At 53.0% G+C, this 19,448-nt stretch overlaps 1 protein-coding gene across 1 annotated transcript in view; it reads right to left on the bottom strand.

The window, feature by feature from the left end:
* Positions 1–19,448, bottom strand: part of LOC132386547 (beta-2-glycoprotein 1-like) — a 102,463-nt gene that overhangs the window by 70,830 nt on the left and 12,185 nt on the right. Inside the window, exons 4-6 of the mRNA XM_059958826.1 lie at positions 14,701–14,777; positions 2,226–2,405; positions 1,618–1,815 (exon numbers count right to left, since the gene is read on the bottom strand). Coding sequence (XP_059814809.1) covers positions 1,618–1,815; positions 2,226–2,405; positions 14,701–14,777 — 455 coding nt within the window. The remainder of the gene's footprint in view (positions 1–1,617; positions 1,816–2,225; positions 2,406–14,700; positions 14,778–19,448) is intronic.

Raw genomic sequence — 19,448 nt, forward strand, 5'->3', positions numbered from 1 at the left:
TGTCCCGGAGCCTGTCGGTCCTGGCTTTTATGCTGTGGTACCGTTTCCCGGATGGTAGCAGCTGGAACATTTTGTGGTTGGGGTGACTCAGGTCCCCAGTGATCCTTCGGGCCCTTTTTACACATCTGTCTTTGTCTGTATAGTGGGAAGTTCACATCTACAGATGCACTGGGTTGTCCGCACCACTCTGTGCAGAGTCCTGCGATTAAGGGAGACACAGTGCTCATACCCGGCAGTGATGCAGCCAGTCAGGATGCTCTGAATAGTGCCCCTATGGAAATTTCTTAGGATTTGGGAGCCTATACCAAACACTTCAACCGTCTGAGGTGAAGGAGGTGCTGTTGTGCCTTTTTCACCACACAGTTGGTATGTACAGACCATGTACGATCCTTGGTGATGTTTATGCTCGAATTGCTGGATGGGCGGAAGCCAAACTAAAGAGATGGAGGAAGGGGCTGTTGGCTCACAATAGAGAAAGCTTGGAGACAGTGCGAGAGGGAGGATAGGCAGGTGATAGAGAAGGGATGCGCTCAAATCAATGGCTTGAGATGTGTCTATTTTAATGCATCATGAACAAAGCGTAGAAATGTGTCTTTGCAACAGGGCCTGCTGCTACATCCCACACATGTAGTCCCAATGACTTCCAGCCCTGACATAAAACATCAGGACAAATTTTACAAATTTAGAGCGTGGATCTGTACTTGGAGCTATGATGTTGTGGCCATTACAGAGACTTGGATGGCTCAGGGGCAGGAATGGTTACTTCGAGTGCCAAGCTTTAGATGTTTCAGAAAGGACAGGGAGGGAGGCAAAAGAGGTGGGGGCATGGGACTGCTGATCAGAGATAGTGTCACGGCTGCAGAAAAGGAGGAAGTCATGGAGGGATTAAAACACAAAAATACAACTGCAGATGCTGTGGATCAAAGAATACATTCACAACGCTGGAAGAACACAGCAGGTCAGGCAGCATCCGTGAGAAAAGAGTAGCCAGCGTTTCGGGCCGAGACCCTTCATCAGGAATGGAGGGGAAGAGAGGGAATGCATCTTGGTTGGCATCTCCCTGGAGCAAGGGGTTTAGATGGATGGAGTTTGTTAGGTGAGTTCAGGGTGGTTTCCTGACACAATATGTAGATAAGCCCACAAGGGGAGAGGCTGTACATGATCTGGTTTTGGGAAATGAACCTGGTCAGGTGTCAGGTCTGAGTCAGAACTGAGAAAAATGGATGACTATGGGTAACCGTAGGTAATTTCTAAAGTAAGTACTTGTTCGGCAAAGGATTGTGGGCCGAAGGGCCTGTATTGTGCTGTAGCTTTTCTATGTTTCTATATTTCTAACATAAAGCAGTTCACCCACTCATTGATGACAATAGGGGCTAGCCTGTCTCCATTCCTCCTGTAGAATGGAGCAAGAGTGACATTGTATAAGGGGAACAAATGGAAATGGACTTTGTGTACGGGAACGGAGTAGTAGTGTAGAGAGAAGGGATTAAAATTGTGGGCTGAATGGCCTGGTCCTGTACTGTATTGGGAGTTATGCCATCTCACCCCAAAGAGAATCTCCCTCTCTCTCCCTCTTTGCCCTTTCATGGGGTAAATGGGTGGTGGGGCTGCTCTTACCTTGGTAACAGCTGGGGATGGCGAGTTGCCCTTCGGTACACACGGCCTGGGCCAGGAATGAGCAGCCACGGTCCACATCCTCGCAGAAGAAGTCGAGAGTTTCCCCGTGGTGTAGCTTCCCGCCAGGAATCTCCGAATGCCAGACCCTCCGTCCCTGGTACAGCATCCGGTCCCGATGAGCAGGTATGCTGCAGGGTGCTGCGGGGGGGGAGAGCGACCAGGAGAGAGGGAGACGGGGTGAGAGTAAGAAATTAGGGCAATAGAGAGGGGAGGGAAGGTGGTGGAGGAGAGAGGGGCATGAGAGAGGTAGGGAAGAGAGGAGGGAGAAGGTGCAGAGGGAGGTGGGTGGAGAGGTGGTAAAAGAAGAGGGGAGAGATGGAGGGGTTGGGACAAGGATGGAGGGAATGAGAGCGTGTTGAGTTGGTGGAGAGGGAGGAAACTGTAGTGGTGGGGGAGGGGGAGGCAGCCCTTTGATCTTGAGTGTAGGGGTCAGAGCTCCCTACACCCTCCTTCCGTCTCCGCAATCCCCCTCGCATGCCCCTCATCTCCATACCCTCCTTCTCCCTCCTCTTGTCCTCCACTTCCCACTTTCCCTCCCCTCCCCTCACCTTGGCAGGTGGGCAGCTGTGTCCACTCCCCTTGCAGGTCACAAGTCACCTTGTGCGACCCTACCATGCGGTAGCCTCTGCGGCAGAGGTAATAGACCCTGGTTCCGGCAGGGTACGAGTCTCTCTGTACAGCCACCAGGTGACTCTGCGGGATGTCTGGGGGTGGTTGGCAGGATATGGCTGGGGTGGGGAGGGGGTGCGGGGGAGTTGAGGTGGCAGGGAGGGGGAAGGGTGGAGGAAGGGGGGAGGGGGTGGAGGGAGGTGAAAGGTGGGATGGAGGGGAGGGGAGGGGAGATGTGGGATGGAGAGGGTGGGGATATATGGGGTGGAGGGGAGGAGGGTTGAGAGGGTGGAGGGAGGGGGTTTGAGATGGTGGGAGGGAGAGGGTGGAGAAAGGGGGTGAGAGATGGGGAAAGGGGAGGGGAGACGGGGAGAAAGAAAGTAAGAGGGAGAGAGCGGTATGACGGGGTCGAGGGGAAGAGAGTTGAGTGGTGAGGGAAGAGGAGAGGGAGAGAGAGGGGGAGAAATGGGGAGAGAGGGAAAAAAGAGGGGTAAGAGGGCGGAGAGTGGGAGGTGGTAGAGGGGAGAGAAGAGAGGAAGAGAGGGTGAGAGGGGTGAATAAGGGGTATCAGTAGATTGTCAGACTACCCTTGCCCTCCCCTACCCTTTCCCATTTTCTCCATCCCTTTTTCTCCCATCCCCTCTCCTTTCCCCCCTCCTTCTCCCTCTCCTTTCCCCTTCCCCCTCTCCTTTCCCCATCTTTTCCCTTCCCCCTCTCCTTTCCCTTTCCCCCTCTCCTTTCTCCCTTCCCCTCTCCTTTCCTCCTTCTCTATTTTCCCCCATCCCCCTCTCCTTTCCCCCTTTCCTCTTCCAGCTAGTAGAATCCCCTTGAGGTTCTGTCCTTTACCCTATCATAGAAACAGGCCCTTTGGCCCATCTTGTCTGTGCTGAACCATTAAAAATGCCTTCTCCCATCGATCTGCACTGGGACCATGGCCATCCATACCCCTCCCATCCATGTACCTATCCAAACTTCTCTTAAACATTGTGGTCAAGCTCGCATGCACCACTCGTGCTGGTGGCTCATTCCACAATCTCACAACCGGAAGGAGTTGCCCTTGATGTTGCATTTAAACTTTTCATCTTTTACCCTTAACACAACCTCAGTGGAAAAAGCCTGCTTGCATTTACCCTGTCTCTACTCCTCATGATTTTCTATACCTCTATCAAGTCTCCTGTCAATCTTCTACATTCCAGGGATAAAGTCCTAACCCCTATTCAATCTTTTCTTAGATCTTCCAGACTTGGCAACATCCTTGTAAATTTTCTTTGTACCCTCAACTTTGTCTTCATTTGGACAGGTGACCAAAACTGCACACAATACTCCAGATCTGGCCTCCCCAATGTCTTACACAGCCTCAGCATAACATCTCCTCTCCTGTACTCCATGATTTGATTTATGAAGGCTAATATGCAAAAACCAACCCTATCTACCAGTGATGCCACTTTCAATGAATTATGGACCTGTATTCCCAGATCCCGTTGTTCTACCTCACTCCTCAGTGCCCAGTGCCCTCCTCACTCCTCACTCCTCAGTGCCCTCCTCACTGTGTAAGACCTACTGAAATGCAACACCTCATGCTTGTCTGCGTTAAATTCCATCTGCACTTTTCAGCCCATTTTTCCCAGCTGGTCCAGATCCCTCCGGAAGCCATGACAGGCTTCCTCACTCTCCACTGCAGCCCAATCTTGATGTCATCTGCAAAATTGCTGATCCAATTAACCACAGTATCATCCAGATTGTTTATCATCTACATCAACAACAGACCCAGCACTGATCCCTACAGCATTCCTCCAGTCAGAGAGGCAACCATCCACTACCACTCTCTGGCTTCTCCCACAAAGCCAGTGTCTAATCCAGTTTACTATCTCATCCTGAACGCTGAGTGATTGAACCTTCTTGAACAACCTCCCATGTGGCACCTTTGCAGATGCCTTGCTAGAGGCAGTGTGGACAACATCCACTACTTTGCCTTCATCCATTTTCCTTTCTTTCAACTTTATTTACATCTTTCCTGTAGGTAGATGACCAAAACTGCACACAATACTCCAAATTAGACCTCGCCAATGTCTTATGTAACTTCAACATCACAGTCCATCTCCTGTACTCAATAATTTGATTTATTAAGGCCAATATTCCAAAAGCTATCTTTATGACCATATCTACCTGCAATGCCACTTTCAACAAATTATGGACCTATATTCCCAGATTCCATTGTTCTACCTCACTCCTCGGCGCCCTACTGTGTAAGACCTACCCTGGTTGGTCCTACTGAAATGCAACGCCTCACACCTCTCATGCATTAAATTCCATCTGCCATTTTCCAGCTGGTGCAGACCCCTCCACAAACTCTGGAGGTCCTCCTCACTGTCCACTACAGCTGCAGTCTTGGTTTCATCCGCAATTTTGCTGATCCGGTTATCACCCAGATCCCCAGATTGCTGACAAACAACAACAGACCCAGCACCAACCCCTGTAGCACTTCACTAGCCACAGGCCTCCATCAGAGAGACAACCATCTATGACCACTCTCTGGCTTCTCCCACAAAGTCCAGTTTACTACCTCATCCTGAACGGCAGCAAAATCTGTACAGGGTCCATGAAGTTGATGCCACTTTGCCTCACTTTTACAAACTCTGTGCCCATCTCTGGAGTAAATTCAGATGCAAAAGCCCATTTAAGATCTCCCCCATCTCTTTTGGCTCCAAACTCGAATTACCATTCTGATCTTCCAGGAGACCAATGTTGTCCCTTGCAATCCTCTTGCTCTTAACATATCTGTAGAACCCTTTGGGATTCTCCTCCACCTAATTCACTTAGGCAGCCTCGTGCCTTCTTTTAGCCCTGATTTCTACCTTCAGTGTTCTCTTGCATTTTTTATACTCCTTAAGTGCCACATTTGTACCCACCTGCCATCGGGAAGGAGGTACAGGAGCCTGAAGGCACACAGTCAAAGACTCGGGAACGGCTTCTTCTGCTCTAACATCTGATTTCTGAATGGACATTGTACCCATGAACGCAGCCTCACTACTTCTTTTTACTTCTGTTTTTGCACTAATTACTTAACTATTTAATGTATAGAGTAATTCACTTATTTTTCTATGTTTAGCTTTCATATTCAGCTTTCACAATGGGTACCAGTAATATTAAACCTGCTTCATGCTGATACCTGATATCACCTCCTTTTCTTTTTATTAACCAGGGCCTCAATATCTTATGAAAACCAACGTTCCCTACACCTGTCATCTTTACCTTTTCTTGACAGGTACCTAGAAGCTTTGTAACCCCAAGATCCCAATCCCAATTGTTCCTTTCTCTTTATTGTTCTTTGTTCTTTTTATATGGGAGGCAGGGTTTAAGGGTCGGCACAACATTGTGGGCCGAATGGCCTGTACTGCGCAGTTTTGTTCTTAGTTCACACTTGCCAGATGCTTTCCCATATCATCAAAACCGATCTTTCTCCAATTCAGAATCTCAACTCGTGGCCTAGACTATCTTTTTCCATACTTACTTTACATCTAGTGTTCTAGTTTCCAAGTGCTCCCCTACACAAACCTCTATCACCTGCCCTGTCTTGTTCCCGAATAGCAGATCAAGTATCACACACTCTATCATTGGGACTTCAGGAAACTTTCCCGAACACAGTCGACAAACTCTGTCCCATCCAGTCCTTTTACAGTGCGGGATTGCCAGTCAGTGTGTGGTAAGTTAAAATCACCAACTATTAACAACCTTAGGTTTTTTAAAACAGTCTGCAATCTCTCTTGAAATCCCTAGGACTTGGGTGGGTGGTCTATAATATAGCCCCATTAATGTGGTCATACCTTCCTTATTTCTCAGTTCCACCTCCAATACCCCACTGGATGAGTTTTCCAGCGTGCCTTGACATCTTTCCTGACTAATAACATTAGCCCTTTTCCTTTAATTTTTCCTGCTCTGTCACATCTGAAACAATGGAACTGCCGTTCCTCCTGCATCTGAGTCTCACTAGTAGCTGCCACGTTCTAATCCCAGGAGCTCGTCTGCCTTTTCAACGATACTTCACTGCAAGATGCAGGAACAAGGGGATGTTCATGGGAAGTGTGAACCTTCATATCTGGGTTTGTAACAACCAACACCCTTCCTCCTGACTGACACTCCCCCCCCACCCACTTGCACCCCAATGAAGGGATCCTGAATCGAGGATCCCTCAAGCACCCTAATGGTGGGAAGGAAACTGAAATCACAGCCAAAGCAAACTAAACCCCAGCAGGGATTAACTCCAGGGGAACTGGAGACTAATTCGGGAAGGGGAATATTCCATGGGGATCTGGGAGAAATTACTATTCAGGCGGGCATCGTCAGGTCATCAAAGCAATTAAAATAGAGAGAACAGTGTGGGACTTGAATCCAGTGGGAGTGTTGAAAAATATCAAGGAGGCAATGTTCACCTTGTCCCAAAATTTTGTTAGTCTTATCTGGGAGTACTATGTGTAATTCCCATCTCCAAATACCCCTGGGTCGGACCCACAATGGGAATATAGTGTGCAGTGTCTATCTCTGCACCTATGGCTCAGAAGGGCAGGAAACTGAAGAGGATGGCAGCAGTAATAGGAGACTCTGTAGTTAGGGGGACAGATAGGCGATTCTCTGGACACAAAAAGGAAACACGGATGGTAGTTTGCCTCCCAGGTGTCAGGATCTGTAATGTTTCTGAACGCATCGACAATATCCTGAAAAGGGAGGGTAACCAGCTGATGCACCATCAATAACTTTCTGAGATGTGAAGGCGAGATATCGGCTTTTATTAACTGGAAGAAGGAACAAGCAGTGAGTGACCACCATGCTACATCCTGGAGACTGAGAGGCCGGGCTCAGGCCTTGATCGCCTTTATACAGGGGTCTATGGGAGGAGCCACAGGAGCAGTCAGCAGAGGGGCGTGTCCAGACAGGTATATGTAGTTCACCACATTCACCCCCCCTTTGTTTTAAAAGAGAGTCCCCACGGGGCGAAGTTTTTTACAAGTATATTTACAGGTTAGGTCTATCAGGTGGTCGAATCTGTCGCTGCGATCTACGTAGCACCGGCTGTGATTGCACCGGAGACGGAGGTTGTGCTGGTTCCGGCCTAACCGGAGGTGTCAGCCCACTAGGCATCAGTGATCCCTCATGCGCGTACGAGATGCCTGGTATAGGAGTGTCGTGAGGAGTCTGTGTAGGGCTTGGTGTGCGCGGTGTCACCTCGGGTACAGGGTTCATAGTTACCGGGGAGTGTTCGGGGTAGTGGTCTGCTGCTCCTGCGGGTGCCAGGTCGCGGACGGAGACCGTGTCCTCCCACCCATCAGGTAGTACATGTAAGCATACTGGGGGTTCGCACGTAGAAGGTGAACCCTCTCGACCAGCGGGGAGTATTTATTGCTCCTCACATGTTTCCGGAGCAGCACTGGCCCTGGGGACGTCAGCCAAACTGGTAGGGTGGTCCCAGTGACAGACTTCCTGGGAAAAGAGAACAGGTGCTCGTGGGGTGGCATTGGTGGTCGTACATAACAGAGAGCGGATAGAGTGGAGTGCCTCAGGGAGGACCTCCTGCCATCGAGAGACTGGAAACCCTTTTGACTTAAGGGCTAAAAGTGTGGCCTTCCACACTGTGGCATTCTCCCTCTCCACCTGTCCATTTCCCTGGGGATTATAGCTTCTGGTCATAGTAGCAATGGCCCTAGCCAGCAGGTACTGGTGCAGCTCGTCACTCATAAAGGAGGACCCTCTATCACTGTGGATATAGCAGGGATATCCGAACAGTGAAGAGCTGGCGCAGGGATTTTATGACGGACGTGGCAGTGGTGTCGGGGCAGGGGATGGCAAAGGGGAACCGCGAGTACTTGTCGATAATGTTGAGAAAGTAGACATTGCGGTCAGTGGAGGGAAGGGGGCCCTTAAAGTCGACACTCAGTCGCTCAAAGGGGCGGGTGGCCTTGATAAGTTGCGCCTTTTCAGGATGGTAGAAGTGCAGTTTGCACTCAGCGCAGACTTGGCAGTCCCTGGTCATCGTCCTGAAGTCCTCAAGGGAGTATGGCAGGTTCCGGGTTTTCACGAAATGGTAAAATTGGGTGACCCCAGGGTGGCAAAGATGTGCATGGAGGGCGTATAGCTGGTCGAGCTGTACGCTCCCCGGGATAGGGCATCAGGGGGCTCATTGAGCCTTCCAGGCCGGTACAGGGTATCATAGTTGTAGGTGGAGAGTTCTATTTTCCACCACAAAATTTTATCATTTTTGATTTTGCCCCGCTGTTGGTTGCTGAACATGAACGCGACCAAGTGCTGGTCGGTCAGCAAGGTGAACCTTTTGCCAGCGAGATAGTGCCTCCAGTGCCTAACAGCCTCCACTATGGCCTGGGCTTCTTTCTCCACCGCGGAGTGCCAAATTTCAGGGCCTTGAAGGGTACGAGAAAAGAATGCTACTGGCCTGCCTGCCTGATTGAGGGTAGCAGCAAGTGTGAAATCGGAGGCGTCACTCTCTACTTGGAAGGGAATGGTCTCGTCCACCGCATGCATCGTTGCTTTGGCAATGTCCCCTTTAATGCAGCTGAAGGCCGCGCGGGCCTCAGCTGAGAGGGGAAATGTGGTGGACTTGATCAGGGGGCGGACCTTGTCTGCGTAATGGGGGACCCATTGGGCGTAATAGGAAAAGAAGCCCAGGCACCGTCTGAGGGCTTTGAGGGTGGTGGGAAGAGGGAGTTCTAACAGGGGGCACATACGGTCGGGATCAGGGCCAATGACCCCGTTCTTCACAATATACCCAAGGATAGCGAGTCGGGTGGTTCTGAACACACACTTGTCCCTATTATAAGTAAGGTTCAGGGCTTTGGCCACTTGGAAAAATCATTGGAGGTTGGCTTCATGATCCAGCCAGTCGTGACCGCAGATGGTGATATTATCCAGATAGGGAAATGTGGCCTTCAGTTGGCACTGGTCCACCATCCGGTCCATTTTCCTCTGGAAGACAGAGACACCATTTGTGACACCGAAGGGGATGCACAGGAAGTGATAGAGCCTGCCGCCCGCCTCGAAGGCGGTGTAGGGGCGGTCCTCTGGGCAGATGGGGAGCTGGTGATAAGCGGATTTCAGATCTATTGTCGAGTACACCTTGTACTGAGCTACCTGATTGACCATATCCACGATGCGGGGTAGGGGGTACGTGTCAAGCTGCGTGAACCTATTGATGGTTTGACTATAGTCCACGACCATCCTATTTTTCTGCCCGGACTGAACAACAACCACCTGGGCCCTCCAAGGACTTGTGCTTGGCTCAATGATCCCCTCCCTGAGCAGCCGCTGCACCTCCGACTGAATGAAGGCCCTGTCCCCCGCGCTGTACCTCCTGCTTTTAGTTGCCACAGGTTTACAGTCAGGGATGAGGTTGGCGAACAGCGGTGGGGGAGGGATCTTGAGGGTGGAGATGCTGCAAGTGGTGTCAGTAGCGCAGCTGTTGGCCTGGTTCTGGATGGGATGTGTGTGTCCGTGTGTGTGTGTGGTCAGTAGCGGGGTATATGGCGAAGTCCCACAAAACTGAGGATTCCTGACAGTGAGTGGTGGGAGGGGCCCGTCATATGCCATAGTCACACTTTCGAGGTGGCTCTGGAAGTCCAGCCCCAATAGCACAGGGGCGCACAGTTGAGGCATGACCAGTAGCGCAAAGTCCCGATATTCTGTGCCTTGAACCACCAATGTCGCTACACAACCCACCCGGATGTCTGTGGAATACGACCCAGAAGCCAAGGTGACCTTCTGGCTTACCGGCCGTGTCACGAGTCCGCAGCGTTGCACCGTGTCCGGGTGAATGAAACTCTCAGTGCTGCCCATGTCAAACAGGCAGCTAGTCCTGCGCCCCTCCACCAGGATGTCCATCATTGACCTTGCAAGCTGGTGTGGGGCGCTTTGGTCGAGGGTTACAGAGGCCAGAGTTGAACTGCTGTCTTGGTGCCCGGTAAGCACTGGTGGGTAGGGGGCGGGGCATGTTGGTGCCGACAAAGATGGCCGCCCCCATCCGGGCATGCAAGATGGCGGCCCCCATGCCTCGCACGAGGCAGGCAGGCAAGATGATGACCAAGATGGCGGCCCCCATGCCTCGCACGAGGCAGGCAGGCAAGATGATGACCAAGATGGCGGCCCCCATGCCTCGCACGAGGCAGGCAGGCAAGATGATGACCAAGATGGCAGCCCCCATGCCTCACACACAGCGCTGCCCGACCCCGCTCGTGGTTCAGACTTACAGACCTTGGCGAAATGGCCCTCCTACCCGCAGCTGGAGCAGGTCGCTTCTCGGGCCGGGCAACGTTTTCGGGGGTGCTTTTCGAGTCCGCAGAAGTAACACTGCACAGACTTGCGACTGGCAGCAGCTGTGGTCGGTTTCGGGGAGTTCGTGGACTCGCGACTGGCAGCGGCGGGTGGCAGTGTCTGAGTTGTCCACGGAACCGGCGGGGGATTGCACGGCTGGACAGCGTCAGCGTTGTGCAGAGCAGCCTCCAGTGTGTTGGCCGTCTCGATCGCTGAGCGTAAGGTAAGGTCGGCATTTTCCAGCAGCTGCTGGCGCGCGTACACTGACCTGATACCCGTAAAGAAGGCGTCACTTACCAGGAGCTCCGCATGTTGTTCCGCTGTCAGTCGCCTGCAGTCGCAAGTTCGCACGAGTGTCTGTAGGGCTCGGAGAAACTCGGCGCTCGTCTCGTCGGGTCACTGTCGCCACGTCGCTAAGTGATGTCCTGCGTAGACGGTGTTCACCGGCCACAGGTACTGTTTTTTGAGGGCGTCCAGTGCCCCTTGGTAGGTCGGCAGGTCCCTGATAAGTGAGTAAACTTCCGGGGTGACCCTCGAGAGGAGAATTCTGTGCATAATAGCGGGCTCAGTCGCACGAACCTCCTCCAAGTACGATTGGAAGCATGCAAGCCAGAGTTCAAAGGCAAGAGCTGCTTCTGAGTGTTGAAGTTTAATTTTTCCAGACGTAAAATACTTTCCATGTTTTAAAACTTCCAGTCAATAAAATTGATGCATCATCAATAACTCTCTCTGAAAAGTGAGGCTTTTATTGACTGGAAGAAAGAACAAGCAGCAATTGACCACCATGCTACATCCTAGAGACTGAGAGGCCGGGCTCAGGCCCCAATTGCCTTTATACTGGGGTCTGTGGGAGGAGCCACGGGATCAGTCAGCAGGGGGCGTGTCCAGACAGGTATATGTAGTTCACCACACCAGCCAAAAGTCGTGGTACATATTGGTACCAATGACAGAGGTAGGAAAAGGGAGGAGGTCCTGAAAACAGACGACAGGGAGTTAGGACGGAAGCTGAGAAGCAGAACCTCAAAGGTAGTAATCTTGGGATTGATGCCTGTGTCACGTGACAGTGAGGATAGGAATCTAATGAGGTGGCGGATAAAAGAATTGGAGCGGGGGCAGGAATTTAGATTTCTGGATCACTGATACCTCTTCTGGGGCAGATGTTGCACTTCAGTCTGAGGGGGACCAATATCCTTGTGGGCAGGTTTGCTAGAGCTGTTGGGAGTGGTTTAAACTAATACGGCAGGGGAATGGGAATGGGAACCAGGATGATAGAGCTGAGGATGAGCCAGCAGATGATGGGTGTATCTTGAATGTAAGGAAGGACAAGCCCATGATTGGGTACAAATGCAGACAGAGCAACGAGTTCAGCTGTACCACAGAGGCAAAAGGGTGAAGAATGCAAGACTGAAGGAGCTGAAAGAGGTCATAATTAAGAGTTTAACATCAAAGGGTATACTTTGTATGGAAAGGACAGGCAGGAAGGCATAGACGATGGTGCGGCTCTGTGGGTAAGAGATGGAATTACATCTCTGTAAAGAGGTGACATAGGGTCAGAGAATGTTTAATCTTTGTGGGTGAAGTTAAGAAATTGGAAGGGTATAAAAATCATAGGTCTCCAAAATAAGGGTCTGAGATTGCAAAGGAAGCTGGAAATGGCACGCAATAAGGGTAACAGGGGACTTCAATGTTGCAAAGGGAATCAGGTTGGTGTTGGATCGCAAGAGAGGGAATTTGTTGAATGCCTGAGATGGCTTTCTAGAGCAGCTCGTGCTTGAGCCTTCTCGGGGAAAGGCCACCTTAGATTGGGTGTTGTGCAATAACACAGATATTATTTGTCAGCTTAACGTAAAGGAACCCCGAGGAGGCAGTGATCACAATCTGAGTGAATTCATACGGCAATTCGAGAGGGAGAAGCAGAACTCACATGTGTCAGTATCACAATCGAAGGAAAGGAATTACAGAGGCATGGGAGAGGAGCTTGCCCAGGTGAACTGGAGGGATGACAAAGCAGTGGACAGATACGTCCCACAGAAGAAGTCGTTCTCAAAAGGCAGGGGTGGGCAACCGTGGCTGACAAGGGAAGTTTAGGACTGCGTAAAAACTGAGGAAAGGGTAGCAAAAGTGAATGGGAAGTTGGGTGATAGGGAAACTTTTAAAATCCAGCAAAAGGCAACTAAAAAAGCCCTAAGGAGGGAAAAGGTGAAATACCAAGTCGTCAAGTCACTTCTATAGTCATCTTGATCATAATTGCTGCTACAGTACAACGTTTTTAATGAGACAACGTTTTTCAGGACCATGGTGTTACATGACACAGTACAAAAACTAGACTGCACTATGTAAAAAAAAACAACGCTACACTAGACTACAGACCTACACAGGACTGCATAAAGTGCACAAAACCGTGCAGGCATTACAATAAATAATAAACAGGACAATAGGGCAAGGTGTCAGTCCAGGCTCTGGGTATTGAGGGAGTCTGATGGCTGTTACATAGTCTGGTCGTGAGAGCCCGAATGCGTCGGATTTACGAGGAGCATTTGGCAGCTTTGGGCCTGCACTCAAATGGACTTAGAAGAATGCATGGGGATCCCATTGACACCTAGTGAATGCTGAAAGGACTAGATAGGGTGGATGTGGAGAGGATGTTTCCTGCGGTGGGGTATCCAGAGCGAGAGGACTTAGAGTTAAAATTGAGGGGCGACCTTTTAGAATGGAAGTAAGGAGGAATCTTTTTAGCCAAAGAGTGCTGGATCTGTGAAATGCTCCACCACAGACTGTGGTGGGGGCCAAGTCTGTGGGTATATTTGAAGCGTAACTTCATAGATTCCTGATTGGTCGAGGCATCGAAGAATATGGTGAGAGGACAGGTGTATAGGTTGAATGGGTTCTGGGATTAGTGACGATGAAATGATAGAGTGAACTTGATGGGCTGAATGGCCTAATTCTGCTCTTATGTCTTATGGTCCTATAGTACTGGGCACAGTTCCTGTTTCTATAACCCTAGGCCAGACCGACTCTGAGCATCTTGCCCATTCCCTATATCCAGATCCCTGGGTCAGACGTGTGCATTTCTCGTCAGTTTCCCGGGTCAGACGCACACCGGGAACAGCATGCAGAGTTTCTGTCTCTGCAACCCCCGGTCGGAACCACACTGGGAACACCGTGTACAGTTCCCATCTCTGAATCCATGTGTCAGACCCACACCGGGAGCATCCATGTGTCAGACCCACACCAGGAGCACTGTGCACAGTTCCTGTCCCTCTACCCCTGGGTCAGACCCACAATGAGAACACTATGAACAGTTCCCATCTCTGAATCCATGTGTCAGACCCACACCGGGAGCACTGTGCACAGTTCCTGTCTCTGCAACCCCTGGTCGGACCCAAACTGGGAAAACCGTGTACAGTCCCCACCTCTGTATCCATGAGTTAGACACACACCAGGAGCAGTGGGCACGGTTCCCATTACTGTATCGCTGTGTCTGACACACACCATGCACAGTTCACCTCCCAATCTCTGTAACCCCTACACTCCCAGTCCTCCTGTTCAAACCCCTCCCAATCTCTGTAACCCCTACACTCCCAGTCCTCCTGTTCAAACCCCTCCCAATCTCTGTAACCCCCACACTCCCCGTCCTCCTGTTCAAACCTCTTGCTATCTCTGAAACCCCTACACACCCAGTCCTCCTGTTCAAACCCCTCCCAATCTCTGTAACCCCTACACACCCTGTCCTCCTGTTCAAACCCCTCCCAATCTCTGTAACCCCTACACACCCTGTCCTCCTGTTCAAACCCCTCCCAACCTCTGTAACCCCTACACACCCTGTCCTCCTGTTCAAACCCCTCCCAATCTCTGTAACCCCTACACACCCTGTCCTCCTGTTCAAACCCCTCCCAATCTCTGTAACCCCTACACACCCTGTCCTCCTGTTCAAACCCCTCCCAATCTCTGTAACCCCTACACACCCTGTCCTCCTGTTCAAACCTCTTGCTATCTCTGAAACCCCTACACTCCCAGTACTCCAAGCCCCTCCCTCAGCCTCACCCTCCCTCTAGAAAATACATCACCCCACTTCCGTTTTCACCCAGTCTGAGGGCATACCAGTACATGTTGGTGCTTGCTGAGTCCAGAAACCATCCTCACCGCAGGAGTTCACTTCTGGTCCTTTGAGCACAAACCTATTGGCAAAAGAGAGTACCAAGGAGAGTTCCCTCCACACCGTCCATCCCCAACCGTCCCATCACACACTATCCCTCCACACCGTCCATCCCCAACCGTCCCATCACACACTATCCCTCCACACCGTCCATCCCCAACCGTCCCATCACACACTATCCCTCCACACCGTCCATCCCCAACCGTCCCATCACACACTATCCCTCCACACCGTCCATGCTCAACCGTCCCATCACACACCGTCCCTCCACACCGTCCATCCCCAACCGTCCCATCACACACTATCCCTCTACACACCGTCCCATCACACACTATCCCTCCACACCGTCCATCCCCAACCGTCCCATCACACACCGTCCCTCCACACCGTCCATCCCCAACCGTCCCATCACACACCGTCCCTCCACACCGTCCATCCCCAACCGTCCCATCACACACCGTCCCTCCACACCGTCCATCCCCAACCGTCCCATCACACACCGTCCCTCCACACCGTCCATCCCCAACCGTCCCATCACACACTATCCCTCCACACCGTCCATCCCCAACCGTCCCATCACACACTATCCCTCCACACCGTCCATCCCCAACCGTCCCATCACACACTATCCCTCCACACCGTCCATCCCCAACCGTCCCATCACACACCGTCCCTCCACACCGTCCATCCCCAACCGTCCCATCACACACTATCCCTCCACACCGTCCATCCCCAACCGTCCCATCACACACTATCCCTCCACACCGTCCATCCCCAACCGTCCCATCACACACCGTCCCTCCACACCGTCCATGCTCAACCGTCCCATCACACACTATCCCTCCACACCGTCCATCCCCAACCGTCCCATCACACACTATCCCTCCACACCGTCCATCCCCAACCGTCCCATCACACACTATCCCTCCACACCGTCCATCCCCAACCGTCCCATCACACACTATCCCTCCACACCGTCCATCCCCAACCGTCCCATCACACACTATCCCTCCACACCGTCCATCCCCAACCGTCCCATCACACACTATCCCTCCACACCGTCCATCCCCAACCGTCCCATCACACACTATCCCATCACACACCGTCCATCCCCAACCGTCCCATCACACACTATCCCTCCACACCGTCCATCCCCAACCGTCCCATCACACACTATCCCTCCACACCGTCCATCCCCAACCGTCCCATCACACACCGTCCCATCACACACTATCCCTCCACACCGTCCATGCTCAACCGTCCCATCACACACTATCCCTCCACACCGTCCATCCCCAACCGTCCCATCACACACTATCCCTCCACACCGTCCATCCCCAACCGTCCCATCACACACTATCCCTCCACACCGTCCATCCCCAACCGTCCCATCACACACTATCCCTCCACACCGTCCATCCCCAACCGTCCCATCACACACTATCCCTCCACACCGTCCATCCCCAACCGTCCCATCACACACTATCCCTCCACACCGTCCATCCCCAACCGTCCCATCACACACTATCCCTCCACACCGTCCATCCTCAACCGTCCCATCACACACTATCCCTCCACACCGTCCATCCCCAACCGTCCCATCACACACTATCCCTCCACACCGTCCATCCCCAACCGTCCCATCACACACTATCCCTCCACACCGTCCATCCCCAACCGTCCCATCACACACTATCCCTCCACACCGTCCATCCCCAACCGTCCCATCACACACTATCCCATCACACACCGTCCATCCCCAACCGTCCCATCACACACTATCCCTCCACACCGTCCATCCCCAACCGTCCCATCACACACTATCCCTCCACACCGTCCATCCCCAACCGTCCCATCACACACCGTCCCATCACACACTATCCCTCCACACCGTCCATGCTCAACCGTCCCATCACACACTATCCCTCCACACCGTCCATCCCCAACCGTCCCATCACACACTATCCCTCCACACCGTCCATCCCCAACCGTCCCATCACACACTATCCCTCCACACCGTCCATCCCCAACCGTCCCATCACACACTATCCCTCCACACCGTCCATCCCCAACCGTCCCATCACACACTATCCCTCTACACACCGTCCCATCACACACTATCCCTCTACACACCGTCCCATCACACACCGTCCCTCCACACCGTCCATCCCCAACCGTCCCATCACACACTATCCCTCCACACCGTCCATCCCCAACCGTCCCATCACACACTATCCCTCCACACCGTCCATCCCCAACCGTCCCATCACACACTATCCCTCCACACCGTCCATCCCCAACCGTCCCATCACACACTATCCCATCACACACCGTCCCATCACACACTGTCCCATCACACACCGTCCCATCACACACTATCCCATCACACACCGTCCCATCACACACTGTCCCATCACACACTATCCCTCCACACCGTCCATCCCCAACCGTCCCATCACACACTATCCCTCCACACCGTCCATCCCCAACCGTCCCATCACACACTATCCCTCTACACCGTCCATCCCCAACCGTCCCATCACACACTATCCCTCCACACCGTCCATCCCCAACCGTCCCATCACACACTATCCCTCCACACCGTCCATCCCCAACCGTCCCATCACACACTATCCCTCCACACCGTCCATCCCCAACCGTCCCATCACACACTATCCCTCCACACCGTCCCATCACACACCGTCCCATCACACACTATCCCATCACACACTGTCCCATCACACACCGTCCCATCACACACCGTCCCACCACACACCGTCCCACCACACACCGTCCCATCACACACCGTCCCATCACACACCGTCCCACCACACACCGTCCCATCACACACCGTCCCATCACACACCGTCCCATCACACACCGTCCCATCACACACTATCCCTCCACACCGTCCATCCCCAACCGTCCCATCACACACTATCCCTCCACACCGTCCATCCCCAACCGTCCCATCACACACTATCCCTCTACACACCGTCCCATCACACACTGTCCCATCACACACCGTCCCATCACACACCGTCCCACCACACACCGTCCCACCACACACCGTCCCATCACACACCGTCCCATCACACACCGTCCCACCACACACCGTCCCATCACACACCGTCCCATCACACACCGTCCCATCACACACCGTCCCACCACACACCGTCCCATCACACACTATCCCTCCACACCGTCCATCCCCAACCGTCCCATCACACACTATCCCTCCACACCGTCCATCCCCAACCGTCCCATCACACACCGTCCCATCACACACTATCCCTCCACACCGTCCATCCCCAACCGTCCCATCACACACTATCCCTCTACACACCGTCCCATCACACACTATCCCATCACACACCGTCCCATCACACACCGTCCCACCACACACCGTCCCACCACACACCGTCCCATCACACACCGTCCCATCACACACCGTCCCTCCACACACCGTCCCACCACACACCGTCCCATCACACACCGTCCCATCACACACCGTCCCATCACACACCATCCCACCACACACCGTCCCATCACACACCGTCCCATCACACACCGTCCCACCACACACCGTCCCATCACACACCGTCCCATCACACACCGTCCCACCACACACCGTCCCACCACACACCGTCCCATCACACACCGTCCCATCACACACCGTCCCACCACACACCGTCCCATCACACACCGTCCCATCACACACCGTCCCACCACACACCGTCCCATCACACACCGTCCCATCACACACCGTCCCTCCACACCGTCCCATCACACACCGTCCCATCACACACCATCCCACCACACACCGTCCCATCACACACCGTCCCATCACACACCGTCCCTCCACACCGTCCCATCACACACCGTCCCATCACACACCATCCCACCACACACCGTCCCATCACACACCGTCCCATCACACACCGTCCCACCACACACCGTCCCATCACACACCGTCCCATCACACACCGTCCCACCACACACCGTCCCACCACACACCGTCCCATCACACACCGTCCCATCACACACCGTCCCTCCACACCGTCCATCCCCAACCGTCCCATCACACACTATCCCATCCCCAACCGTCCCATCACACACTATCCCTCTACACACCGTCCCATCACACACTATCCCATCACACACCGTCCCATCACACACTATCCCATCACACACCGTCCCATCACACACTGTCCCATCACACACCGTCCCATCACACACTGTCCCATCACACACCGTCCCATCACACACTATCCCATCACACACCGTCCCATCACACACCATCCCACCACACACCGTCCCATCACACACCGTCCCATCACACACCGTCCCACCACACACCGTCCCATCACACACCGTCCCATCACACACCGTCCCACCACACACCGTCCCACCACACACCGTCCCATCACACACCGTCCCATCACACACCGTCCCTCCACACCGTCCCATCACACACCGTCCCATCACACACCGTCCCATCACACACCGTCCCATCACACACCGTCCCATCACACACCGTCCCATCACACACTATCCCATCACACACCGTCCCATCACACACTATCCCTCCACACACCGTCCCATCACACACCGTCCCATCACACACCGTCCCACCACACACCGTCCCACCACACACCGTCCCATCACACACCGTCCCATCACACACCATCCC

The sequence above is a fragment of the Hypanus sabinus genome, unplaced genomic scaffold (genome assembly GCF_030144855.1).
Source record: "Hypanus sabinus isolate sHypSab1 unplaced genomic scaffold, sHypSab1.hap1 scaffold_1198, whole genome shotgun sequence".
Classification (NCBI taxonomy): domain Eukaryota; kingdom Metazoa; phylum Chordata; class Chondrichthyes; order Myliobatiformes; family Dasyatidae; genus Hypanus; species Hypanus sabinus.